Source organism: Trichechus manatus, unplaced genomic scaffold (genome assembly GCF_000243295.1).
Source record: "Trichechus manatus latirostris isolate Lorelei unplaced genomic scaffold, TriManLat1.0 scaffold00024, whole genome shotgun sequence".
Taxonomy (NCBI): domain Eukaryota; kingdom Metazoa; phylum Chordata; class Mammalia; order Sirenia; family Trichechidae; genus Trichechus; species Trichechus manatus.
In genome coordinates, this window is record NW_004443960.1 from 697254 (window position 1) to 724485 (window position 27232).

At 49.2% G+C, this 27232-nt stretch overlaps 1 protein-coding gene across 1 annotated transcript in view; it reads right to left on the reverse strand.

Moving 5' to 3' along the window:
- LMF1 (lipase maturation factor 1) overlaps positions 1–27232 on the reverse strand; it is an 81996-nt gene that overhangs the window by 45861 nt on the left and 8903 nt on the right. The window contains exon 3 of the mRNA XM_004373371.1: positions 20937–20947. Within this exon, the coding sequence (XP_004373428.1) occupies positions 20937–20947 (11 nt within the window). The remainder of the gene's footprint in view (positions 1–20936; positions 20948–27232) is intronic.

A 27232-nucleotide genomic window follows, 5' to 3' on the forward strand; every position in this document is an offset into this window, starting at 1 on the left:
GAACTTTTTATCTCGTTTAATGTCAGTTTATTTGGATCTGAGTTCAAATGGCCCTGTACTGGACAATATTTAAAAACTATCATTTGTTCTAGAAGCCAAACTTATCACGAATATGGGAATAACTTTAAAAAATTCATTTAAAAGCTTTACGGAGAGAGTCATCAAGCATTATCGGGGACACAGAAGGTGTCTTCAGAGAGCAGACCAGGCACCTCATCCAAGAAGCTGCTGTTAGAACTGCTGAAAGTAGTTGTCCCTGGGGGCTGGGAACACCGCTGTTTGCTCTGAGCCTTACTAAACACTTGGGGATAACTCAGACACCGACTGTGAAAATTATTCTTTACAAAACGAGATGTTGTTAGGTGCCATTGAGTGGGTTCCGACTCACAGCGCCCGTGTACAACAGAAGGTAACACTGCCCGGTCCTGCGCCATCCTCACAACTGTTGTTATGCTTCAGCCCACTGCTGCAGCCACTGTGTCAATCCATCTCCTTAAGGGTCTCCCTCTTTTTCACTGCCACCCTACTTTACCAAGCTTGGTGTCCTTCTCCCGGGACTGGTCCAAAGTACGTATCCTTGACTTCTAAGGAGCATTCTGGCTGTACTTCCTCCAAGATGGACTGGTTGGTTTTTCTGGCAGTCCACGGCATAGGCAATATTCTTCGCTAACACCATAATTCAGAACAAAATATTTTTTCAGCGTGACTGGTTCCCTGAGCTTGCTAAGAACTGGATGTTAAAGTGGGACTGATACCACTTGCCTGATGTGGCTCTGATTTTCAGGTCTGCCGGCCTTAGTCTCAGTCGGAAAATGACTGCTCTGCCAAACCCAGGACCACTGCCCGAAACCACGGCCCAAGGCCACGGGCCGAGGCCACCATCCGGGACCCACAGGCTCCCCAAGCAGCTCCTCTGAGACAGAGAGCAGAGCAAGACCGAGGCCTGAGGGAAGAAAGGCGTGGGCGGAGCCAGCAGGCAGCCTGCGGTGCAGAGGCCGGACTTCTCTAAAGAAATGTTCACTAAAGGAAGAGGAAGTGTCCACCTTTGGGGCTTTCTGCTCCCAGACCAGGGACAGCCCAGTGTTTATCTGCAAAGCTCCCTCCGCACCACACCCGCCCCGCCTGGCTGTTGGAGTCCGGGTCTCTCTCTTGCTGACCGAGGCGGCCTTGCTGGCTACCTGCACTTCCCCTGACATTTCCCAGTTGTTACTTTCGTTGGGGATTATGACTATAATTGCTGATTTTGGCACAATCAAAAGGAAAAAATAAAATAAAGAGGATTGTCCAGTTACTGAAGCTGGGCCAAATGGCTTTAGTGGTGCCAGCTCTGCTGAATCTGGGTCCTCGAGCCAGATGACTAAGCAGAGAGGGCAAGATCTCATCACTAGAAGTTGCATAATGGTGTTTATCTGGAGACACTGACACTCACCTCATTGTTGTGCGGAGAGAAGGCCACGAAGACCCTCTCCCCCAGCGAGATGAGAGGCAGCGCTTACGCAGACGTCACATTGAAGCCTCATGACATAAGTCCCCACACCATCCGTGCCACGTGTAGAATGTGGGGAGCAGAGGGACGCATGAGCGATGGAGAGCTCAGGGGAGCTGGAGGTCTTGTGATTAGAATCAGGTCCTGTTCCCTGTGTCAACACTTCGTCCTCTGTACGCTGCTGCCTTTCCTGAGGCTGACCCAACAGCTCTTGCTCAGAGAAGGGAGGTTCGTGGCCGTCAATAAATACGACTCAAGAACACAGCACAGACATGATGGGCAGATGGAGACCAACTCACCAGGCACTGAGGTACGTGCCCGTGACCGCGAGGTCCCAGTTAAAACACCGTGAGAAGGGACAGACCTTCGTACAACCATCCCCAAGGTCAACGGGAGGCGCTGAGGTCTGTCTGCTTCTGCAGCCCCACGCAAGCACTCAGAGACAGCAGCAGGGACTTGATAGAAGCTGCCTTGCACGTGCCCCCAGATTCTAACTCACTCTCCCTCTCTCCTCTCCTCCACCTGCTCTTGGGCCGCTTCACACAGACCTCAAAGCCATCCTTTCTTTCCTCTTGGAATTATGAGCCCCCTCCCTGCCTGAGCAAGACCCCACATCATAAATTACACCCGACCCATAGCCTCTAACCACTAAGGCCAAAGATAAAGAAACTGAAGATTTTTACCAACTTCTGCAGTCTGAAACTGATCAAACCTACAATAAGATGCATTGATAATTACTGGTGATTGGAATGTGAAAGTTGGAAACGAAGAAGGAACAGTGGTTGGAAAATATGACCTTGGTGATAGAAACAATGCCTGAGATCACATGATAGAATTTTGCAAGACCAACAACTTCTTCACTGCGAATACCTTTTTTCAACAACATAAACAGCAGCTATACACGTGGACCTCACCAGATGGAATACGCAGGAATAAAATTGACTACATCTGTGGAAAGAGAGGATGGAGAAGCTTGATATCATCAGTCAGAACCACTCCAGGGGCTGACTGTGGAACAGACCGTCAATTGCTCATATGCAAGTTTAAGCTGAAGCTGAAGCAAATTAAAACAAATCCACAAGGACCAAAATATGACCTTGAGTATATCCCACCTGAATTCAGAGACCATCTCAAGAACAGATTTGACGCATTGAACACTAAAGACCGAAGATCAGATGAGTTATGGGATGACATCAAGGGCATCATACATGAAGAAAGCAAAAGTTCATTAAAAAGACTGGAAAGAAAGAAAAGACCAAAATGGATGTCAGAACAGACTCTGAAACTTGCTCTTGAACGTAGAGTACCTAAAGTGAATGGAAGAAATGAAGTAACAGAGCTGAACAGAAGATTTCAAAGGGCAGCTCACGAAGACAAAGTAAAGTATTATAATGACATATGCAAAGACCTGGAGGTGGAAAACCGAAAGGGAAGAACACACTCGGCATTTCTCAAGCTGAAAGAACTGAAGAAAAAATTCAAGCCTCAAGCTGCAGTACTGAAGGATTCTATGGGCAAAATATTGAAGGACACAGGAAGCATCAAAAGAAGATGGAGGGAACACACAGAGTCACTGTACCAAAGAGAACTGGCTGACGTTCAACCATTTCAGGAGGTAGCATATGATCAGGAAGCGACGGCACTGAAGGAAGAAGTCCAGACTGCAATGAAGGGATTGGTGAAAAACAAGGCTCCAGGAACTGACAGATACCAACTGAGGTGTTTCAACAAACGGATTAAGTGCTGGAGGTACTCACTTGTCTAAGTCAAGAAATTTGGAAGACAGCTTCCTGGCCGACTCACTGGAAGAGATCCATATTTATGCCTATTCTAAAGAAAGATGACCCAACAGAATGTGGAAATTATTGAACAGTATCATTAATATAACACGCAAGTAAAATTTTGCTGGAGGTAGTTCAAAGACCGTTGCAACAGTACATCGACAGGGAGCTGCCAGAAACTCAAGCCGGATTCAGAAGAGGATGTGGAATGAGGGATATCATTGCTGATGTCAGACGGATCTTGGCTAAAAGCAGAGAATACCAGAAAGATGTTTACCGGTGTTTTATTGACTAGGCAAAGGCATTCCACTGTGTGGATCATAACAAATTATGGATAACATTGCGAGGAATGGGAATTCCAGAACACTTAATTGTGTTCGTGTGGAATCTGTACACAGATCAAGAGGGAGTTGTTTGAACAGAACAAAGGGATACTGAGTGGTTTAAAATCAGGAAGGGTGTGTGTTAGGGTTGTATCCTTTCACCTAACTTATTCAAAATCTGTATGCTGAGCAAATAATCCAAGAAGACAGACTATATGAAGAAGAACGCGCTATCAGGACTAGAGGAAAACTCATTTAACGAACTGCATTATGCAGATGACACAACCGTGCTTACGGAAAGCGAAGAGGAGTTGAAGCACTTACTGATGAAGATCAAAGACCACAGCCTTCAGGATAGGTTAGACCTCAACATAAAAAAAAAAAAAAAATCCTCACAATGGGACCAATAAGCAACATCATGAAAAATGGAGAAAAGATTGAAGTTGTCAAGGATTTCATTTTACTTGGATCCATAATCAATGCCCATGGAAGCAGGAGCCGAGAAATCAAACGATGTATTGCACTGGACAAATCTGCTGCAAAAGACCTCTTTGAAGTATTGAAAAGCAAAGATGTCACTTTGAGGAGTAAACTGCACCTGACCCAAGCCATGATATTTTAATCACCACATATGCATGGGAAAGCAGGACAGTGAATAAAGAAGACCGAAGAAAAATTGATGCCTTCAAAATTATGGTGTTGGCAAAGAATATCGACTATACCATGGACTGCCAGAAGAACAAACAAATCTGTCTGGGAAGTAATACAGCGAGAATGCTTAGAAGCAAGAGTCTCACGTACTTTAGACATGTTATCGGGAGGGACCATTCCCTACAGAAGGACATCACGCTTGCTAAGGTAGACGATAAGTTAAAAAGAGGAAGACTCTCAATGAGTTGGATTGACACAGTGGCTGCAACAATGGGTTTAAACATAGCAATGATTCATATATATACACACACACACATATATGTTATTGTTGTAAGGTGCCTTCGAGTCAGTTCCAACTCATAGTGACCCTACATACAGCAGAACGAAACACTGCCTAGTCCTGTGCCATCCTCATAATCGTTGTTATGCTTGAACTCATTGTTGCAGCCACTGTGTCAATCCATCTCGTTGAGGGTCTTCCTCTTTTTCACTGACCCTCCACTTTACCAAGCATGTCGTCCTTCTCCAGGGACTGATCCCTCCTGACAACATGTCCAAAGTATGTGAGATGTAGTCTCACCATCCTTGCTTCTAAGGAGCATTCTGGTTGTACTTCTTCCAAGACAGATTTATATATAAATTTGTATATACACCATAAAAAAAAACCTGTTGCCGTCGAGTCGATTCCAACTCACAGCAACCCTATAGGACAGGGTAGAACTGCCCCATAGGGTTTCCAGAGAGCGGCTGATGGATTCAAACTACAGACCTTTTGGTTAGCAGCCTGAGTTCTTAACCTCCTATGTATGTACACATACACACAAATACATATATATATACACACACACAATATTATAGTATGAATTATATATACAAATATTTAGTTGCAAATAAGTTCATTTTTTATGGCTTATATTTGAGGTTTCTCTAATACTAATTTTTTAAAAATTTATATACTGTAAAATTTACTATTTATAGTGTATAGTTCTATGGATTTTCACGTATAGATCTGTGTAGCCAGCACCACAATCAAGACACAGCGCAACTCCATCACCCCAAACATTCCCACGTGATGCCCCTTTGTGGTCTCCCCTTCTCCCACCACCCCAACCCCAGAAACCACTGATCTGTTCTCCGTCACTACAGCTTTCTCTTTTCAAGAATGACATATGAATGTGATCATACAGGGAGGGACATTTGAGCCTGGCTTCCTTCATTCAGCACAACTCTCCTGAGATTCATCCAAGTGGTTATATCAACAGTTTATCCTTTCTATTGTGGTTTATTATTATACATTCACATGTTTCTAACTCAGTCTGCCAAGAGGGCCTAGAAGCAGTGATGCCCCAGTAGCAGTGAGTGCACCCCATGCCCAGATCTTAGTTTCTAAACACCATTTTCCACTAAAAGGAACCAGGTCTCCTGGGAGAAGGGCTTGACTTGCAGACTGGAGCAACTTCTAGTGACAGAAAGTGAGGAAAAGCTAGAAAACAAAAACAAATAACAGGGCTGCTCAAAGGAGCCAGGAGCCAACTTGAAGGAGCTCCCAAAGGCACAAGCTGGGGCGATTTGAGCAATAAGGTAAAGCATGATAGCACTGGATTACAATCCACCAGAGTAAAATAAATATCCACAGTGATATCAGTAAAGATTTTAGAAAATCCCAGCCCAGGTCTGGCTGCAGCTCTTCGGGGTGGCCTCTTGAGGACGTGACTGTGGACGAGGTTCCTCAGCTGTCTCTGTTCTTGTGCACAATGGGGGCGACCACTCCGCTGCACCATGGTGACACTGCCTGCGAAGTCCGTGTGGGAGTCCCGCTGTGATCGGTCATCACTCCTACCACCAGCCACGACAGGCCCAGGAGAGCGACCTCACAGTCCTGCACGATCTCTGCTTCTCAGTGGCTGTGTCCATTCATCCTGTTTCTGCTGTTGAACCCGCTGACTTGGGACACTGCAGCGGCTCCTCGCACGCTTCTGGCGAACGGTGCTGAGGGGAAGAGGGGCCTTGTCCCAGACCCGAAGGTGCCACTAAAGCCGGTGACGTCATGCATGCATTGAAGCGCACCTCTCGGAAAGCCAGAACGTGCGCTGAGGGCTCGCTGGCAGTGCTGGGCCCATGAGACGTGAGGCTGAAATCAAGGAAAACAGCTGTCAGGATCCACACCACGGGGCGCCCTTCACGACCACGTGCCGCCCCTGCTCCAAGGTGACCTGGGGGAGGAGCTGAGTTTCCTTCAAGGTGGCGGTGGCCGTGCTCTGCTTACACCACCTGCACGTGGACCCAGATCCTCAATTCCACGAGGGCTCCTGTGGGATTCAGTCAGCGTCGGAACTGAGCTCTGCCCGTCCTAGCACTGGGAGATGGAAGAGAACAACCCAACGTCCCTGCCCCACGGGGCTTCCATTCTCGGGGCGGGGGGGCAGATACAGACAACGAGCTAGCACACAAGTAAAGGTCTGCATCGGGGTGCACGCTGGAGAAAGACGGAGCAGGGCCCGGAGGCCCAGGAGTCAGTGAGTTGTGGGGCGGGCTCGGCCGTTACACACAAGGAAGCATGAGGCTCCCAGGGAAGGAGTCCGGTGGCCAGCATGCGGGACACAGTATTAATGTACGTCTCCCACAAACACATCACCACACCCTGTCTACAGTCAGCCCTCCAAGTGCCCAAAGACACCCCAACTCGTCAAGGCTAACACCAGAGGGATAGAGTCCCCATTGGTGGAAATGGTGAATGTTTGGCTGCTAACTGAAGGTTAGAGGTTCCAGTCAACCCAGAGGCACATCAGAAGAAAGGCCTGGTGATTTACTTCTGAAAAACCAGCCACTGAGAACCCTGTGGGGCACAGTTCTACTCTGACGCTTGGGGTCACCGTGAGTTGGGGTCGACTTGATGGCAACTGGTTGGTTTGGTTTTCTAAAGCAAAATGAGAAAGCAGTGTGCTCTGCCTTGTGACAGACACACAAACCAAAGGCCCAGGCAACATGCCCGTAATCAATACAGTGGCACACGACTCCTGATAAGGGGAGGGCACACGCTATCAAGAGGGGATTTGTTGTGTGTACTTAGGAACCATTAACGGCACTAAACTGCATAGTACATGTGGGTCTGCTCAGTGAATCCACAGACAAGAGCAGCTATTGTGACAGCAACAGAGCATGGCATCCCCGTTTAAGGTTTCTGCTTTAAAATATCAAAGCGTTTACAAAAGAAACTGCCACACAGCTGCTGCTCCAGGCCAACCTAACAATGCCTCTCCCTGTTACTTGCACTGGCAGAGGTCAGGCTCGCTAAGGCCGGCTCCTCCTGCACCCTACAATGGGGCATTGGAGGCAGGAAGTGCCAGGGACACATGGCAGGTTCTGGAGGTTCCAAGCCAGCCGGAGGGCACAGGGGGGTCTGACCACATCAGAGGCCCTTCTCTGGCTCCAGGCTGCCCTCACCACCCAGGACACCTACAAGCCCTGACTTGGACTTCTAGCCTCCAAAACTCTGAGAAAACAAATGTCTGTTCTTTCAAGCCAGCCACGTGTGGTATATTTTGTTACAACAGCACTAGGTAACTAAGACGCATAACATATCAAAACGTTCGGGACGCAGCTAAAGCAGTGCCTAGAGGAAAATTGATAGCATGTGTGTATGTGCGTGTGTCTGTGCTTGTATACAGATCTGAGGATGTAAAAGGTATGGAAGGATACAACCAGGTAGTTCATGTAGCAGGTTGCGAGTGTGGATGGTGACAAAAATCAGATGCAAAAAGACTATGCTAAAAAAACTAAGTGCCCGTGTAGAGTTAGAGTGTGTTATACGTAGAGCTACAGTTCATGTGTGTACTTACGGTGTGTTATATGTAGACCTAGAGTTCATGTAGTATGTAGAGTTACAGTGTGTTATACGTACAGCTACAGCTCATGTGTGTAGTTATGGTGTGTTATATGTAGACCTAGAGTTTATGTAGTATGTAGAGTTACAGCGTGTTATACGTAGAGCTACAGCTCATGTGTGTGGTTACGGTGTGTTATATGTAGACCTAGAGTTCATGTAGTATGTAGAGTTACAGCGTGTTATACGTACAGCTACAGCTCATGTGTGTACTTACGGTGTGTTATATGTAGACCTAGAGTTTATGTAGTATGTAGAGTTACAGCGTGTTATACGTACAGCTACAGCTCATGTGTGTAGTTACGGTGTGTTATATGCAGACCTAGAGTTCATGTGTGTACTTACAGTGTCTGTGTGTGTGTGTGTGTGAAGAAATCAGAATCCACAAAACAAGAGATGAGCGCTCACCACCACAGGCTCCAGGCATCCTGACGCCCGCCTGCTGCGTCTCTGGTCCCTCCTCTGCAGTGCGCTGGCATGCATGCTGATCGCACACCCTAAGTCCTTCTCAATGACCAAGTGACTCTTTGTGGTGAGCCCGTGGACGACTATGCCGAGTTGGCCCCAGAATTTGGCCTTTTCTCCCATTTCCCCAGCTCTCACCTCCTCGATTCTCCCCCTCCCATCAGCAGAAAGTCATGGCTCCTGGTGAGCATCACCTCCTCACCCAGGTGCTACCAGTGACCTGAGCAGGGGCACTTAGAGGTGGGGCAGAGAGAGTTGGGTAACATGGGGGCAGAGAGAGAACGAGGCAAATATCCTGTCCTGGGAGTCCAGAAAAACCCTATGGCCCTGGCTGAGAATGGATCACAAGCACACAAAAGCCACTGCAGAAGGGATTCCAGAAAGTTCCCTACACTAAGGGGAAACCTCGCTCCCAGTGCCGCCTGGCGAGGTGGAAGTGAAGCCCCCCCCCAGAGCACTGGGGCCTGTCCCTCTCTGGCCATCACAGCCAGCTAAGACCTGCTCACAATGACCTGTGGAGGAAGCTGCCGGAAGACTGCCCTCTCACCCTGGAAATGAGCCTCTCTGTAGCTGGGACTGCTCTCCATCAGCACATGCCACATGGCGGGTTAAAGTCACCCAGGCCAGGCTTCCCTGTCTGTCCTCCCTGAGAGAGACCCCCTGTGTCCGCGGAGGACAGGGGCCGACACTGGAACCTGACTCCAACACTGCCAAGTGGCCATGCATTCCTGGCGACAGGAAGGTTCTGTGTCGTTTTGAGTTGACACTTTGGAAACTAGAAGGACACACCTTCCCTGTGGACAGGCTAAGGGACCAAATCCACCCAGTGGCACCCCGACCGGTGGGGGAAGAAGCCCGAGGGAGCCTGGGTCCCGCTGCCGTCCGAGCCCCGGCAGCCGGTGCTCGCGTGGTAATTGAATGAAAACAAACTGCTTCTGGAGCACGAGGGCTGGGAGGAGAATGAAGCGCCTGTAAATTCAGGCGAGGACATGAACACCAGGCAGACGTGGCGGCGGACGGGTCTGGAACTGGTGTGGCCGCCTCGGAGAGGGGTGCGGCGCTCCCGCGCGTAATCGCTTCCTGCAGGCAGGCTCCGCTCCAGCACTAATGGTTTTAATAAAAACCTCCAATTGGGTCAGTAAACCCCTCATTAAGCTGTTTTTAACGCATGAATTTAAGAGCAGCGAGGGCGCAAGGTCATAAAGGGGTTTAACTCACAGAGGCTGCAGGACCGTGGCAAGAGGAGCCCAGGAGATCAAGAGTCCGCAGCGTAAACGTCCGCGGGGCCAAGGCCGGTGAGCGACAGCGTGACCCACAGGCGCGGTGCCGAGGCGGGAGGAGGGTTCCTCTCTGCTAGTGCTGCGCGCGGAAACCAAGGTGAGCCCCACTGGGGAGGCCCCCGGGCACATCCACAGAGGGCAGAACTCTGAGCGCAGTCTGGGGGTGCCCCTCGCCCGGGGCGCAGGGAAGTAGGCTACTGGGTCTCCACACCCCTCAGGCCCCTCGCCCTTCCTCCTTGTACCGAAGCAGGCCCCCTGGCCTGGCTCCCAGTGTGTGGCTTTAAACTCAGAGTCCTCCTCCGTGCCTCCTAACCTGGACCCTCCCACCAGGCCGGCGCAGGGTATCTCAGGTGGGACCTACTCCGCTTATCTCTTGTCTGCTCTGAGGGGCGCTGGGGTGTCTCTGGAACCGTGCTGACTGATGCCACCACCCTGGGGACCAACAGCCACCTTTCACATGCGGTTATTGGGTGCTGTTGAGTCTATTCCAACTCAGCGCTCAGTGTGACAGAGCAGAACTGGCCCATGGGTTTTGCAGCCTGTAATCATTATGGGAGCAGATGGCCAGGTCTCTTCTCCTGTGGAGCCGCTGTGTGGGTTTGAACGACCAACTTTTGGGTTAGCAGTGCTTTACCACTGCGTGGCCAGGGCTCCTTTCCCATGTAAGGATACATCAGTAGCTCATGAACGCAGTTCCACTTCATGGAGAAGGACCCCACACAGCTTCTCCAGCTGAGGCTGTGAACTGCCCGTGACCAGAGACGGGCACCCTGTGCCCCCTTCCAACCAAAGAGACCTGTTTCCCTGCTTTCTGCGGCAGAGCTCTGGGTATGATTCAGTCTGTGAGCTCTGTTTAAACAGAGAGCGCTGCAGACCCCGGACACTCTCTGTGACCCTCCTGATGCCAACACCAAGCTTGGTACTGCCCCCACTCTGGAGCGTTCTCGCCTCTGGCTCCCAGCTCCACGCTGATACCACGTCCTCCGGGCAAAACCTCTGAATGGAACAGTACAAGTGACAGGAGAACACAGAAGTACTGTCCTTGAAAGAAAACCCTAAGTCTTACATCAGACTTGCCAATGACGCATATTGTACCAGTGAAGTGTGAAAGTTGTAACGCCTGGATAAAGAACATCTGGAAGAACAGTGGCTGCCTGGGGCGGCAGAGATGCCAGGCAGGAAGGGCGGCCCTGGTGTGTCTGCAGCTCCACTGTGAGGTCAGCATCTACTGGGGTGAACTGTGTCCCCCAAGAAGACATGCTGAAGTCCTGACCCTGCGCCTGTGTGCGTGACCTTGTTGGGAGGTAGGTTTTCCCTGTGATGGGCCACATTAAACAAGGTCATGTCCGAGTCGGGTGCTCTCCGTCCTCGTCTCTTCTGAGCGGTGTTTTCTGAAAGTGGGGACAGAGCTGCGCTCGGGGAAGAAGATGCCACGTGAAGATGGGTGCACGAGCCGGGGGTACCCGGAGCTGGAGGAGACGAGGAGGGGTCCTCCCCTAAAGCCTGCCCACGCCGATTTTGGACTCCCACCCTCCAGAACTGAGAGGCAATCAGTCTCTGTTCTCGAAAGCCGCCCACCCTGTGGTACTTTGTTATGGCTGCCCGAGGAGACTAACGCCGTCTGAACACGTCTAAGTCCATCAAGCTAGAGAACATTCACAGAAACCACAGTGCGTTCAGGATTGAAAACACTCCAAAGGCCTCAGGAGCCTCAAGAGAAAGTGGCTGGCACCCCCGCAGGCCTGACTTCCTTCTCACTGTCTGCCTAGCACAATGAGCCTGCAGAGGGGCCCCGACACTGGGGACTGGAGGACACTGCCCATACCAGGGTCCTCGGTGTGAACCCCAGCTCCCACAGCGCCCCGCTGGCAGCTCTGCATCCCAGGGGGCATGGCCTCTGACCACCAGAGCCCGTCCCCACCCAGCAAGCCACGGCTGCCATGGCGCAGCCCACCCTCCACCTGGCATTAGGGCCTGCCTCTGAGTGCACACTCTGCAGAAGCATTTGGGGAGGAAAAAGGTAACGTAACAGAAATCGTTAGGATTCGAAAGGGAAGAGGCCCCGGATAAGTAAAGCATTACTCAAGAAGAAGAACAAAGTGGGAGGCCTCACACTACCTGATTTTAGAACCTTTTATACTGCCACAGTAGTCAAAACAGCCTGGTACTGGTACAACAACAGATACATAGACCAATGGAACAAAACTGAGAATCCAGACATAAATTCATCCACCTATGAGCAGCTGATATTTGACAAAGGCCCAAAGTCCATTAAATGGGGAAAAGACAGTCTCTTTAACAAATGGTGCTGGCATAACTGGGTATCCATCTGCAAAAGACTGAAACAAGACCCATACCTCACACCGTGCACAAAAACTAACTCAAAATGGATCAAAGACTTAAATATAAAATCAAAACCAATAAAGATCATGGAAGAAGAAATAGGGACAACACTAGGAGCCTTAATACATGGCAAAACAGAATATGAACTATAAGTAACAATGCACAAACACCAGAAGAGAGACTAGATAACTGGGAGCTCCTAAAAATCAAACACATGTTCATCAAAAGACTTCACCCAAAGAGTCAAAAGACACCCTGCAGACTGGGAAAAAAATTTTGACTACGACAAATCCGATCAGTGTCTAATCTCTAAAATCTACAAGATACTGCAAAACCTCAACAACAAAAAGACAAATAACCCAATTAAAAATGGGCAAAAGATATGAACAGGCACTTCACCAAAGAAGACATTCAGGCAGCTAACAGACACATGAAGAAATGGTCGCTATCATTATCCATTAGAGAAATGCAAATCAAAACTACAGTGAGATACCATCTCACTCCAACAAGGCTAGCATTAATCCAAAAACCACAAAATAATAAATGTTGGAGAGGCTGTGGAGAGACTGGAACATTTATACACTGTTGGTGGGAATGTAAAATGGCACAACCACTTTGGAAATCTATCTGGCGCTTCCTTAAAAACGTAGAAATAGAAGTACCATATGATCCAGCTATCCCACTCCCTGGAATATATCCTAGAGAAATAAGAGCCGTCACACGAATAGATATATGCACACTGATGTTCACTGCAGCACTGTTCATGATAGCAAAAAGCTGGAAGCAACCTAGGTGCCCCTCGACAGATGAATGGATAAACAAATTATGGTATATTCACACAATGAAATACTATGCAATGATAAAGAACAACGATGAAGCTGTGAAACATCTTATAACATGGAGGAATCTGGAGGTCATTATGCTGAGTGAATTTAGTCAGTCACAGAAGGAATAAATATTGTATAAGACCACCATTATAAGAACTCAAGAAAAGGCTTAAACACAGAAGAAAACATTCTTTGATGGGGAGGGAGGGTGATAGTTATTCACTAACTAGATAGTAGACAAGAATTATCTTAGGTGAAGGGAAGGATAGCACATACTACAGGGGAAGTCAGCACAACGGGACTAAACCAATGCTAAGAAGTTTCCTGAATACAACCAAACACTTCGAGGGACAGAGTAGCAGGGTTAGGGGTCTGGGGACCATGCTTTCAGGGGACATCTAGGTCAACTGGCATAACAAAGTTTATTAAGAAAATCTTCCACATCCTACTTTGGTGAGTGGCATCTGGGGTCTTAAAAGCTAGCAAGCGGCCATCTATGATGCATCAATTGGTCCCAACCACCTGGAGTAAAGGAGAATGAAGAACACCAAAGACACAAGGAAAATATCAGCCCAAGAGACAAAGGGCCACATAAACCAGAGACTTCATCAGCCTGAGACGAGAACTGGATGGTGCCCGGCTACCACCAATGACCACCCTGACAGGGCACACAACAGAGTCCCTGAAGGAGGAGGGGAGGGGTGGGAGGCAGAACTCAAATTCTAGTAAAAAGACCAGACTTAATGGTCTGACTGAGACTGGAGGAACCCCAGAAAGCATGGCCCCCAAACTCTGTCAACCCAGAACTAAAACAATTCCCAAGGCCAACTCTTGAGACAAAGATTGGACTGGACTATGGGACATAAAATGATACTCGTGAAGAGTGTACTTCTTAGCTCAAGTAAATACATGAGTCTAAATGAGCAGCTTCTGTCTGGAGGCGAGACGAAAGGGCAGAGAGGGTCAGGAGCTGGTTGAATGGACATGGGAAATCCGGGGTGGAAAGGAAGAATGTGCTGTCATAGTATAGGGAGGGCAATTAAGGTAACATAACAATGTATGTATAAATTTTTATATGAGAGACTAACTTGAATTGTAAACTTTCAATTAAACTACAACAATTAAAAAATAAAAAGAAATCATTAGGATTTGACCCTTGGAATGTCCTAACTGTGCAAACCCAGCTGACTGGGAGCCCCTCCGTTCCAGAACCAGGCACGGGCGCTGAGCCCCAGGTGAGCACACTCACACACAGGGCAGCTCGTCCCGGCGCGAAGGGACCGGGGCGGGTGCATGGGGGCGGGGGTGGTGGGAGGGATGCTCTGCTGAACCGCCCCGCAACAAGCTGCCCGGCTCGCCAGGCTCCTGCGTCCCTTCCAGATGCAGCACATGGACAGCGTGACGTAGGACAGGGCTCCTGCGCAGCCCGCCAGGTATCAGAAGCACGTCCCACCAGGGGCAGGAAGTGGTCAGTGCCCACAGAGCTGCTGAGTCTGTTTCTTTCCAGGCCCAAGCTTTGAAGTCCACACGGCCACACGGAGAGGCCTTCAAAGCTCTCGATCTTTAATGCATTTGGCTTCAGAGGAGCTGGGGACAGGGAAGCTGTGTCACAACAAAGGCTGTGGTTTTCCTGTGTTCTGGAAAAATCCAGCCCCCATTTGCATTGCATGCATCTGACTCAGCAAAATCGCATTCTCTGCAAGTGGGAGGAGGCGGCCCTGGGACGCCGGCCTTCACCGATCACGGGTCTGATCAGATCCCCGAGGCCACCTCTCCTGGGAAGAGACCTTCTGAAACAGCAGAAACAGGTTCGTAGAAACTTAAATGTTCAGCCAGCCTCTCGTCACCACGGTGAACCCTCCTTCACAGGCCCTCCAGGTGGTCCCAGCCAGTCTCCTGAGCTCCTGCCCCACCACTCAGCTCTGTCGACACAATACTGAAAACCCCTGCATCTCCCCAGAAGGAGGCCTGGTGGCACAACCGTTACGTGCTCGTCTGCACACTGAAAGGTCAGTGGTTCGAACCCCCCTCAGCGGCTCCACAGGAAAGAAGACCTGGCGATCTGCTCCTGTGCAGATTACAGCCTAGGAAACCCTGTGGGGCACCGTGAGTCAGAATCTACTGGACGGCACCCAGCAACAACGTAAAGGAGTTAGGGCGTAAAATTTGTTTGCAGTGACACATGGGGAAAGTAATCCTGTCGCAATTTCAGATAAATAAGTGAAATTTAATAGAAAAGAGGCTTTGTTTATCTAATGCTTGAGAACGCAGGTTTCTTTGAGGGGAATTTTGACACCTGGGGTCACCATGAGTTGGAACTGACTCAGTGGCAACCAACAACAAGCACCTCTTACTCAAACCACAGGGAGCGACCTGAGGACTTTACTAAACCAAACCTATTGCTGTGACTTCAGTTCTGACTCACGGTGGCCTCACAACCGCTCAGTGGGTTTGAACTGCCAACCTTCAGGTTACTAGTCGAGCCCTTAACCGCTGGCGCCACCCAGGGGCCCCTGGGGACTTTATTGTTGTTATTAGTTGCGTTGAGTTGACCTCAACTCCTGGCGACCCCGTGTGTGCAGAGTAGAACTGCTCCACAGGGTTTTCAAGGCCGTGACCTTTCGGAAACAGATCGCAGGTCTCTCTTCCACAGTGTTGGTGAGTGGGTTTGAACCTCCAAACTTTCTGCCAGTAGTCGAGGGTCTAACCATTTGCACCACCCAGGGACTCCTTCCTGGGGACTTCAAAGGTGAAATACAGTTCTTTCTTATGTCTCACCTCACTTCCAAGCTTATCAAAGTTCCCATTTCCCTGATGTTAATGCACATAAAAAACCAAAAAAAAACAAAAAAAAAACAAAAACCCAAACCCATTGCCATCGAGTCTATTCTGACTCATAGCGACTCTATAGGACAGAGTAAAACTGCCCCATAGAGTTTCCCAGAGGCGCCTGGTGGATTCAAACTGCTGACCTTTTGGTGAGCAACTTAACCGCTATGCCGCCAGGGTTTCCAAATGCACATAACTAACACTTATATAACTAGCTGGCTATGGCTAAGTCATTTTACATTTGCAAGTGGAAAAGAACATCTCCTAAAATAATTCCATCGCTTGCTTCTTCTTCTTAAAACAAGAAAAAAGGCTACGTGGAAACGGTGACAATGAGCGAAGGTAAGAAAGGCACAGCCACAAACACCCCAACGAGAGGCTCCGTCAGCGGAGTGAGAGATGGATGTGAGGAACAGGCTCAAGACAGCTGATTATTGTTGCTTTAGACACTTACTGCCTTTCATGATGATGAAAAATCAGGAAAAACAGTTTTTTTAATATTTACCCCAATTTAAAAAAACTCTGATGCTGTCCTTCCTTTGAGTAGGTCCGAGTTTCCACACAGGTCTGCTGGCCACGCTCCATGGAGCTTTACGTGGTGGTTGTCTGTGTATTTCCTCTGTGTGCAGTAGAAATCCCAGAAGGCAAATGATTAATTTTGCTTTAGATAGTCATATGTATTTTAAAGGAAGTAACAGAAGGAAAACCACCACCCGTCTGTCAGTCCATTGCACTGTGGTGCTTTGCGTGTTGCTGTGATGCTGGAAGCTACGCCACCGTATTTCAGATACCAGCGGGGTCACCCATGGTGGACAGGTTTCAGTGGAGCTTCTAGACTAAGACAGATTAGGGAGAAAGGCCTGGTGATCTACTTCTGAAAATTAGCCAGTGAAAACCCTGTGGATCACAACAGAACATTGTCTGATACAGTGCTGGAAGATGAGCCTCCAGGTTGGAAGGCACTCAAAACACACAGTGGCCGTAACAACGGACTCGAGCGTGTCAGCAATCGTGAAGATGGTGCAGGAACGGGCAGCGTTTCACTCTGTTGTACATGGGGGACAGTCACTGGATAGAGTTCTGGGTTGACAGATTTTTTTACTTGGCACTTCAGCCACACTGCTTGCTGGCCTCCAGAGTTTCTGTGGAGACATCTTTTGCCGTTCAGATTACTGTTTCCCTGTATGAAATGCGCCATTGTTTTTCAGCTGCTTTCATGATTTTTTTCTTTTTCTATGTTTTTCTGTGTTAACCATGATGTGCCTGGGCATAGTTTTTTTTTATTCATGCTGTTTGGGGTTCACTGGGATTCTTGAGTCTATAAATTTGTCTTTCATCAAATTTGGAAAATTTTTGGTCATTATTTCTTCAAGTATTTTTTCTGCCCTACTATTTCTCCTCTCCTCCTGGGACTATAATTACACATATGTCCAAACTTTTGATATTTTCCACAGGTTCCCAGGGCTCTGCTCATTCGTTTCAATCTTTTATTCTTTTCTTCAGATCAGATCGTTTCTGTTGATCCGTCTTCATATCTCTGTCATCTCTACTTCTCAGCCTGTCCAGTGAATTTTTTATTTCGGATATCATACTTTTCAGTTCTAAATTTTCCACTAGGTCCTTTTTTTACGTTTTCTACTTCTCTGCTGAGATTTCTTTTCTTTTTTCCCCACTCAGTATGAGGTTGTTTTCTCTTACCTCACTTAGCATCATTATGAGAGCTGCTTTAAAGACCTTGTCTGAGAATCCCAACATCTAGGCCATCTTGAGGTTGGCCTCTGTCAACTGCCTCTTCCCTTCAGAGTGGGTTATATTTTCCTGCTCCTTTGTTTTTTGCATAATTCGGGTCATATCCTAGGCATTGTGAATGTTATCTTGTGGAGAATCTGGATTCTGTTATATTCCTCTGGACAGAGTTGATGTTTTTGTTTTAGTGGGCAAGGAGCTTGGTTAGACTCAGTGTAAGCTCTGCCACAACTGAAGGACGGCACCTCAGTCTTGGCTCAGCCTTTTGTTTTTGGCTGAGTCATGTGCAGTCTGCCCAGCACACGTGTGAGCAGTTCTGGGGTCACCCAGAGACTAGGCAGAGTTCATACACAGAATCTGACTGTCTCCTTCCTGGATCCTCCACCTGCTCTTCAGTGGCCACAGCTGCCCAGAGCTCCATTCCCTGGTTCCTCAAGCCAGAAGGAGAATGGACTTTCTATCTGAGTACTGGCCGACACATGCATGCCAGGGGCCTGCCATCAGGCCAAAGCCCCAGAAACAGGAAATGCACTCCTGCCGGTTGCTTCTGCCGAGTGTCAACTCCTGAGTAAAATCGGCCTGCTTGTGTTCTCTCCCCAGAGCCCTCAGGTGGTTATTTTCTGTGCGTCGTCCGTCATTCGTAGACGTCACCTGCAGCAGCTCGCTCTGTTCGGAGCTTACTCCACCATACTTTCAGTGAGACTCCCAAGTATATTTTAAAGAGATGTTATACATTGGCTTTTTGCTTCTCTTTTGTTGCTGTAATAACTTTAAGACCGTGAGGATCATACCATTTTATTCTCTAGTCTAGACCAGAAGGAGCCCTGGTGACGCAACAGTGATGCACTCAGCTGCTAACCAAAACGTTGGCAGTTTGAACCCGCTCAGCAGCTCTGCTGGGGAAAGGCCTGGCGATCTGCTCCCATAAAGATTAACCCAAGCTCAAACCAAACCCATTGCTGTCAAGTTGACTCCGACTCATAACAACCCTTTGGACAGAGTAGAGCTGTCCCGTAGGGTTTCCACGGCTATAAATCTTTACGGAAGCAGACTGTGGCATCTTTCTTCTATGGAGTTACTGGTGGGTTCGAGCTGCCAACCTTCCGGTTAGCAGGCAAGCACTTAACCACTGCACCACCAGGGCTCCTTCCCGTAAAGATTACAGCCTAGAAAACCCTCTGGGGCAGTTCTGCTCTGTCACATGGGGTCACCATGAGCCGGAATCGGCTCGACAGCACCTAACAACAAAAGTCTAGACCCCAAACTCCACAAATGTAAGGATCATTCCGTCTTGCTCACTATGGGATACCCAACGCTGTCGGTGCTCAGTTAACGTTTAAGGACAGAAAGGTGAGTCAAGTGAACTAATGCCAGAAATGCGTGCTTCTCAGGTAGAGGATCAAACAGTGGAGGCGGCACAAGGCTCGAGCAGACACGCGATCCACCCTCCCGCCCATGACCTAAGACAGAGCGAGACGCACGGAACACAAGAGCAGAAACAGCAGTGCTAACATGCCTAGGTGTAGCTCGTTCCCTGCCCTGGAGCCCAGATCTCAGGTCCTCTGAGCCACACGGAGCACTGAGGCCTTTATAATAAAAGCCTGCCTCCTCCACTCCCTCCCTGATGACTGGGAGAATTTGGGGGTGTAATGGATTGAACAGGAGCCCTGCTAGCACGGTGGTTAAGAGCTACAGCGAGCTATGGCTGCTAACCAAAAGGTCGGCAGTTTGGGTCCACCAGCCGCAACTTGGAAACTCTATGAAGCAGTTATACTCTGTCCTGTAGGGTCACTGTGAGTTGGAATCGACTTGATGGCAGTGGGTTTGCTTTGCGTTTTATGGGTTGAATTGTGTCCCCTGAAAATATGTGTTGTAAATCCTAACCCTTTATACCTGTGGCTGTGATCCCATTTGGGAGCAGGGTTTCCTGGTTATGTTAATGAGGCCAGTGTAGGGTGTGTCTTAAACCAATCACTAGAGATACAAAAGAGCGGATCAGGCACAGAAGCAAGTAAGCGCTGAGTGGGGAAGACAGACGCCCGTGAGTGAGATCCCCGAGAACAGAAGCTGAAAGCGACAAGGACCTTCCCCCGGAGCCGACGGAGAACCTTCCCCTAGAGCCGGTGCCCTGAATCTGGACTTTAGCCTCCGGACTGTGAGAAGATACGTGTGTTTGTTTAAGCCCCGCACTTGTGGTGTTTCTGCTGGAGCAGCACTAGGAAATCGAGACGGGTCCTCCTTCCCAAGGACCTCGAGACAGACGAACTCCCACACGCACTGTGCCCCCATGGCCTCCTCGGCCTCTGTGCCCACTGGAGAGTGATGCTCCCCTTACGCTGACCCCGACCTCTGTCTTGTCCACCCGGGGGCTGCCTCCTCTGACCCTCCAGCCAGAGAAGCCAGCAGCCACAGTCGCACAGCCGGCTTGGGGTCTGAACAGAAGTCCTGCTCTGCACGCTCATGTTGGGTTCGGACCTTCCCCAGAGCACAAGCCAGGGGAGGCCTGCGACACCTCTACCATGAAAACAGAAACAAAAACCCACGGCTGCCGAGTCGATTCCAACTTGTAGCGACCCCGTGTGACGGAGCAGAACTGCACCATATGGTTTCCTAGGCTGTGATCTTTACGGGAGCCCACGGCCGGGTCTTTCTCCTGCGGAGCTGCTAGGTGGGTTCGAACCGCCAACCTGTGGGCTGGCAGCCAGCGCTTAGCCGTTTCTGCCACCAGGGCACCTTCACGCCACCACACAGAGCCCGAATCAGGGTGCCGTCTGAGTGGCTCCACCAGGGTCACCAGACCTCAAAACCAAACCTGTTGCCGAAAATCCCTCCTCTGCGTGGAGATTTACACGTGGCTCAAGTGCCCACGGGGGACTCTGTGCGGTGCGCCGCGAAGAGGCAAAGCCTGCAGGATCCTTTCTGCGCGCGCGAGTATCTCCATGTGGCAGGGGCGTGAATGCTATCACCTACAGAGGTGCTCATTACAATACAACTCAACGCGCGCCGCCGTGCCTGAGAGAACCGCTCTTTCCCAGCAAGATGGAGATGGACTCTGTAAGCACAAAGCGGATCTGAAAACTCAGGGTTCACAGGTATGTCAGCTGGTTGTGGGCAAGGAAGCCGGCTGGGGTTACAGTCCTGAGGGTTCATGACAAACATCACATCAGAACTACGTGGTGCATTCCTGAACAGCTGATTGTAGGAGCCCCGACAATAACAAGCTGAGAAGAGCTGGGGGGAGCGTATATGTATAAAAAGATGCGTACCCCAGCATGCGGCGCTGAACTCTCAGGGAGCGCTTTCCCAGATGCCATTCACTTACCAAAAGCGTACCTGGAACACAAAAGGAAAAAATCTATTAAAAGTTTGGCTTGACAGAGAGTCCTGGACGGAGCAGGAGAAAGGTGGGGTACAGAACTCAAATTCTAGTAAGAAGACCAGACTTAATGGTCTGACTGAGATTGGAGGAACCCCAGAAAGCATGGCCCCTGATTCTCTATCAACGCAGAACTAAACAATTTCCGAGGCCAACTCTTCAGACAGGGATTGGACTAGACTGTGGGACATAAAGTGATACTCGTGAGGAGTGTGCCTCTTAGCTCAAGTAGCTACAAGAGATTAAACGGGCAGCTTCTGTCTGGAGGGGAGATGGGAAGGCAGAGACGGTTAGCAGCTGGCTGAATGGACATGGGGAATCGGGTGGAAAGGAAGAGTGTGCTGTCACAGTATGGGGAGAGCAACTAGGGTCACATAACAACGCACGTATAAATTTTTGTATGGGAGACTAAACTGAAATGTAAAGTTCATTTAAACTACAACAGTTAACAAAAAAATAAAAGAGAAAACAAATTGTTTGGCTTGATTTGTCAAGGAACTCTGACACGTCAGCGCGGTGTGGACCCACCTTGTAAAGCTCCCCCACAGCGGACCCGGGACAGTGTCTGCCCAGGGTAGAGGTGATGGCCACCCCGCGGGAGGTGACCTCAGAGGGGAGACTTGACTCCCAGAGGACTCACGCAGGTAACAAGGAGCCCGGTTTCCGTCAGACCGACCCTGCACCCAGATGCTGTGGCGAATTCAGTTTTCATGCCCCTCCCACCCCATAACAGGCCAATCAAAACCTATTTTGAGTGAATAGAAACAACACTAGGTCCCTGGATGGAGCACATGGTTTGTGCTCAACTGCTAACCTAAAAGAGAGAAGTTCAAACCCTCCCAGCAGTGCTGCAGAAGAAAGGCCTGGCGGTCTGCTTCCATAAAGATTACAGCCAAGAAAACCCAAGGGAGCAGTTCTAATCAGTAACACACAGGGTTGCCATGCGTCAGACTGACTTAATAGCAACATTTTTTTTTTTAATGTAATACTTGGTTTTCCTGCAGCATAATTTCAATCAAACACTGCAGAAAAATGCCGTACCCTGGAATCTGAAAGGCCAGGAGGGAACACCACTACCATTAGAACAGGTCATTATAGAGGGGACCTAAAGTAGCTGGTTTGGTGGGTTGTCTCCATTGCTAACGGTCTGAGAAGGGTCTTTACTCTGGGTCCCATCGGCACAGTGGGGCAGTCAGAGCCACACAGCTCACGTGACGTCTCCTTCACTCTGCACGGGAGCAACTGACGTACAAAGGACTCAAACCACAGAAACAGACGTTCCTATCCAAGTGAGAACTAAACGGGTGGGGGCTGCACACGACTGGAACACAGTCCCCGTCCTGCCTCCACCTACAGCAACTTCCGCCCAGAACCACTCGCAACCAATCTGCGATTTGGATGGGTGAACAGAAACTGCTACAGCCATCTCTAGCTCCTACAGCCATTTCTACCTATTACAGCCATCACTAGCTATTATAACCATCTCTAGCTCCTACAGCCATCTTTACCACCTAAAGCCATCTTTAGCTGTTACAGGCATCTCTAGCTCCTACAGCAGTCTTTAGGTATTACAGCCATCTTTAGCCACTACAGCCATCTTTACCACCTAAAGCCATCTTTAGCTGTTACAGCCATCCTTAGCTCCTACAGTCATCTCTAGCTATTACACCCATCTCTGGCTCCTACAGCCATCTTTAGCTATTACAGCCATCTTTACCACCTAAAGCCATCTTTAGCTGTTACAGCCATCCTTAGCTCCTACAGTCATCTCTAGCTATTACACCCATCTCTGGCTCCTACAGCCATCTTTAGTTCCTACAGCCATCTTTACCACCTAAAGCCATCTTTAGCTATTACAGGCATCTCTAGCTCCTACAGCAGTCTTTAGCTATTACAGCCATCTTTAGCTACTACAGCCATCTCTAGCTCCTACAGCCATCTTTACCACCTGAAGCCATCTTTAGCTATTACAGCCATCCTTAGCTCCTACAGTCATCTCTAGCTATTACACCCATCTCTGGCTCCTACAGCCATCTTTAGTTCCTACAGCCATCTCTACCTATTACAGCCATCTCTAGCTATTATAACCATCTTTAGCTATTACAGCCATCTCTAACTCCTACAGCCGTCTTTGCCTATTACAGCGATCTCTAGCTCCTACAGGCATCTTTAGCTCCTACAGCCATCATTCGCTCCTACAGTGATCTTTAGCTCCTACAGCCATCTTTAGATCCTACAGCCATCTTTCGCTCCTACAGCCATCTTTAGCTATTACAGCCATCTTTACCTCCTACAGCCATCTTTAGCTATTAGAGCCATCTTTAGCTCCTACAGCCATCACTAGCTCCTACAGCCATCTTTAGTTCCTAAAGGCATCTTTAGCTCCTACAGCCATCTTTAGCTCCTACAGCCGTCTTTAGCTATTACATTCATCTGTACCTCCTACACCCATCTTTAGCTCCTACAGCCATCTTTAGCTATTACAGCCATCTTCAGCTATTACAGCCATCTCTAGCTCCTACAGCCATCTTAACTCCTACAGCCATCTCTACCTCTTACAGGCATATTTAGCTCCTACAGCCATCTTTACCTATTACAGCCATCTCTAGCTCCTACAGCCATCTTTACCACCTGAAGCCATCTTTAGCTATTACAGCCATCTTTAGCTCCTACAACCATCTTTAGCTACTACAATCATCTTTAGCCCATACAGGCATCTTTAGTTCCTACAGTCATCTTTAGCTATTATAGGCATCTTTACCTCCTGAAGCCATCTTTAGCTATTACAGCCATCTTTAGCTACTACAGTCATCTCTAGGTCCTACAGCCATGTCTAGCTCCTACAGCCATTTTAGCTCCTACAGCCATCTTTCGTTCCTACAGTCAGCTTTAGCACCTATAGCCATCTTTAGCTCCTACAGTCAGCTTTAGCTCCTACAGCCATCATTTGCTCCAACAGCCGTCTTTAGCTCCTACAGGCATCTTAGCTCCTACAGCCATCTTTAGCTCCTAGAGCCATCTTTAGCTCCTACAGCCATCTTTAGCTACTACAGTGATCTTTAGCCCCTACAGGCATCTTTAGCTCTTATACCCATCTTTAGCTATTACAGGCATCTTTACCTCCTGCAGCCATCTTTACCTATTTCAGCCACCTTTACCTCCTACAGCCATCTCTAGAGCCTACAGCCATGTCTAGCTCCTACAGCTATCTCTACCTCCTACAGCGGCCTCTAGTTCCTACAGACATCTCTAGCTCCTATGGCTATCTCCAGCTATTACAGCCATCTTTTCTCCGAAGGCCATCTCTAGCTCCTACAGCCATCTTTAGATCCTATAGGCATCTTTAGCTACTACAGCCATCTTTAGCTCCTACAGCCATCTTTAGCTACTACAATCATCTTTAGCCCATACAGGCATCTTTAGTTCCTATAGTCATCTTTAGCTATTATAGGCATCTTTACCTCCTGAAGCCATCTTTAGCTACTACAGCCATCTCTAGGTTGTACAGCCATGTCTAGCTCCTACAGCCATCTTTAGCACCTATAGCCATCTTTAGCTCCTACAGTCAGCTTTAGCTTCTACAGCCCTCTCTAGCTCCTACAGCCATCTCTACTTCCTACAGCGGCCTCTAGTTCCTACGGACATCTCTAGCTCCTACTGCTATCTCCAGCCATTACAGCCATCTTTAGCTCCTATGGCCCTCTCTAGCTCCTACAGCCATCTTCAGCTATTACAGCCATCTTTAGAACCTATAGCCATCTTTAGCTCCTACAGCCATCTCTAGCTCCTACAGCCATCTTTTGCTCCAAAAGCCATCTTTAGTTATTACAGCCATCTGTAGCTCCTACAGTCATCTTTAGCTCCTACAGCCATCTTTACCTCCTAGAGCCATCTTTAGCTCCTGCAGCCATCTTTAGCTATTACAGCCACCTTTAGCTCCAACAGCCAACTTTTGATCCTACAGTCAGCTTTAGCTCCTACAGTCATCTTTAGCTCTTACAGGCATGTTTAGCTCTTAGAGCCGTCTTTAGCTCCTACAGCCATCTTTAGCTCCTACAGCCATCTCTAGCTCCTACAGCCATCTTAGCTCCTACAGCCATCTCTAGCTCCTGCAGCCATCTCTAGCTCCAACAGCCATCTCTAGCTCCTGCAGCCATCTCTAGCTCCTGCAGCCATCTCTAGCTCCTGCAGCCATCTCTAGCTCCTGCAGCCATCTCTAGCTCCTGCAGCCATCTCTAGCTCTTACAGCCATCTTTAGCTTCTACAGGCATCTTTAGCTTCTACAGGCATCTTTAGCTCCTACAGCCATCTTTAGCTCCTAAATCATCTTTAGCTATTATGGCCATCTTTAGTTCCTACGGCCATTTTTAGGGGACACGTTGCCTATTACTCAGCCGTGAAAAGGAATTGGGCACTGACACGTGCACCATGGGTGAACCTGGCAATGCGACGCTGAGTGAGAGACGTTGACCACAACAGGCCACAGAGTGTACACTCCCATCCCAGAGTTGGGCAGGATCAGTGGTTGCCAGTGGCAGGAGCAGGAGGGAAGGGGAAGCGACTGTTGTTGGGTCCGCGATTCTGTTTGGGGTGATTAGAATGTTCTCCAAATAGAGGTGATGCTAATACAACATTGTGACTATGTTAAAAACCACTGAATCTTTCCTTTTCCGTGGGTGGATGCTATGGTATGTGAATTATCTCAGTAAAGATGTTGAGAAGAAAACATGGTGGCCTAAAAGAACACACGTGAATGGAATGACAGAACGTCAGTTGTGGGGGCCGGCCGCGGTGAGCAGGAGAAGCAGGATCTGCCTGAGTGGGGGGGTCCTCTGGTGAACGTGGGAGCCGATGGCCAGTCACTGGGAGCATCACCCCTACTGCTGGTGAGCATGTTTGTGATTTTCCAAAATTACAACTGAAAATAGAGACACTGTGGGCAACGGTAGAAGAGACATTTCTGAGGCAATCGGGGAGAACCGAATGGGGCCTGAGGAGATGGTTTTAAGAAATTATGTGTGTTCTTTATTGAGTCAGGGGTGCTGGGAACCGGAGGGTTTTTGTCTGTTTGTTGTTCTTTTAGTAACCCGTCACCCAGCAGAGATACAAACCACACACAGGTAAGGTACCAACGGCTGGGGCTTGTTTGTAACTCCAGGAGAGACAAGCTGGGAGGGGGGAGAGGCCGACGCCCGGGTCCAGGAGGCTTCCTCATGCCGCGTTCTAATTCAGGTCGTGTCACACAGACAGCACTCTGCTGCGTCCTCACACCCCGTCCAACCAGAATAGGAGTCCACTTCTACACGTCAAATACATCTACACCTTGTACCATCCTTCTTCACGGCACTAGCAAGACAAACAAACCCCACGTCTGTCAGTCTGTCGCACTGAGTTGGCTTTCGGGTTGCTGTGATGCTGGATGCTCTGCCCTGGTATTTCAAGTACTCTTTGTGGACAGGTTTCAGCAGAGCTTCCAGACTAAGACAGACTAAGAAGAAAGGCCTGGCCATCTATTTCCTAAAATCAGCCAATGAAAGCCCTGTGGATCACAACAGAGGACTGTCGGATACAGCGCTGCAAGACCAGCCCTCTAGGCTGCAACCAAAAACAAAACAAAACCTGTTGCCGTCGAGTTGACTCCGACTCACAGCGACTCTACAGGACAGCGTAGAGCTGCCCCCTAGGGTCTCCAAGGAGCGCCTGGTGGATCTGAACTGCCAGCCTTTTGGTTAGCAGCCAAACTCTTAACCACTGCGCCACCAGGGTTTCAGACACTCAAAATACACGGCCGCCGCAACAATGGACTTGAGCATACCAGGGATCATGAAGATGGCGCAGGGCCAGGCAATGTCTCGCCTGCTGTGCCTGGGGTCACCAGGAGCTGCAGCCAACTCAACAGCACCTAACAACGGCAACAAACCAAACAGAGAACGCTGCCCGGCCACCGTCGGGGGGAGGCCACGCGCCCGCTGGCCAGCCTGGGGTATGGACGAGCCTTGGGCAGGACAGTGGGACCGGTGGCACAGGCACTCGTAGGAGGCTGTTATGTTGACGTCCTCGAGCCAGAATAAGCTTGTCATCATTGGTAGTCAAACCCAAGCCCTGCATATGGTGCCACGTGGACTTGTCCTGGTCCCTTATTACCCGTGTGGACGGCAGCTCTGGCCCGTGTGGTCCTGGTCCCTCATTATCCATGTGGACGGCAGCTCTGGCCCGTGTGGTCCTGGTCCCTCATTATCCAT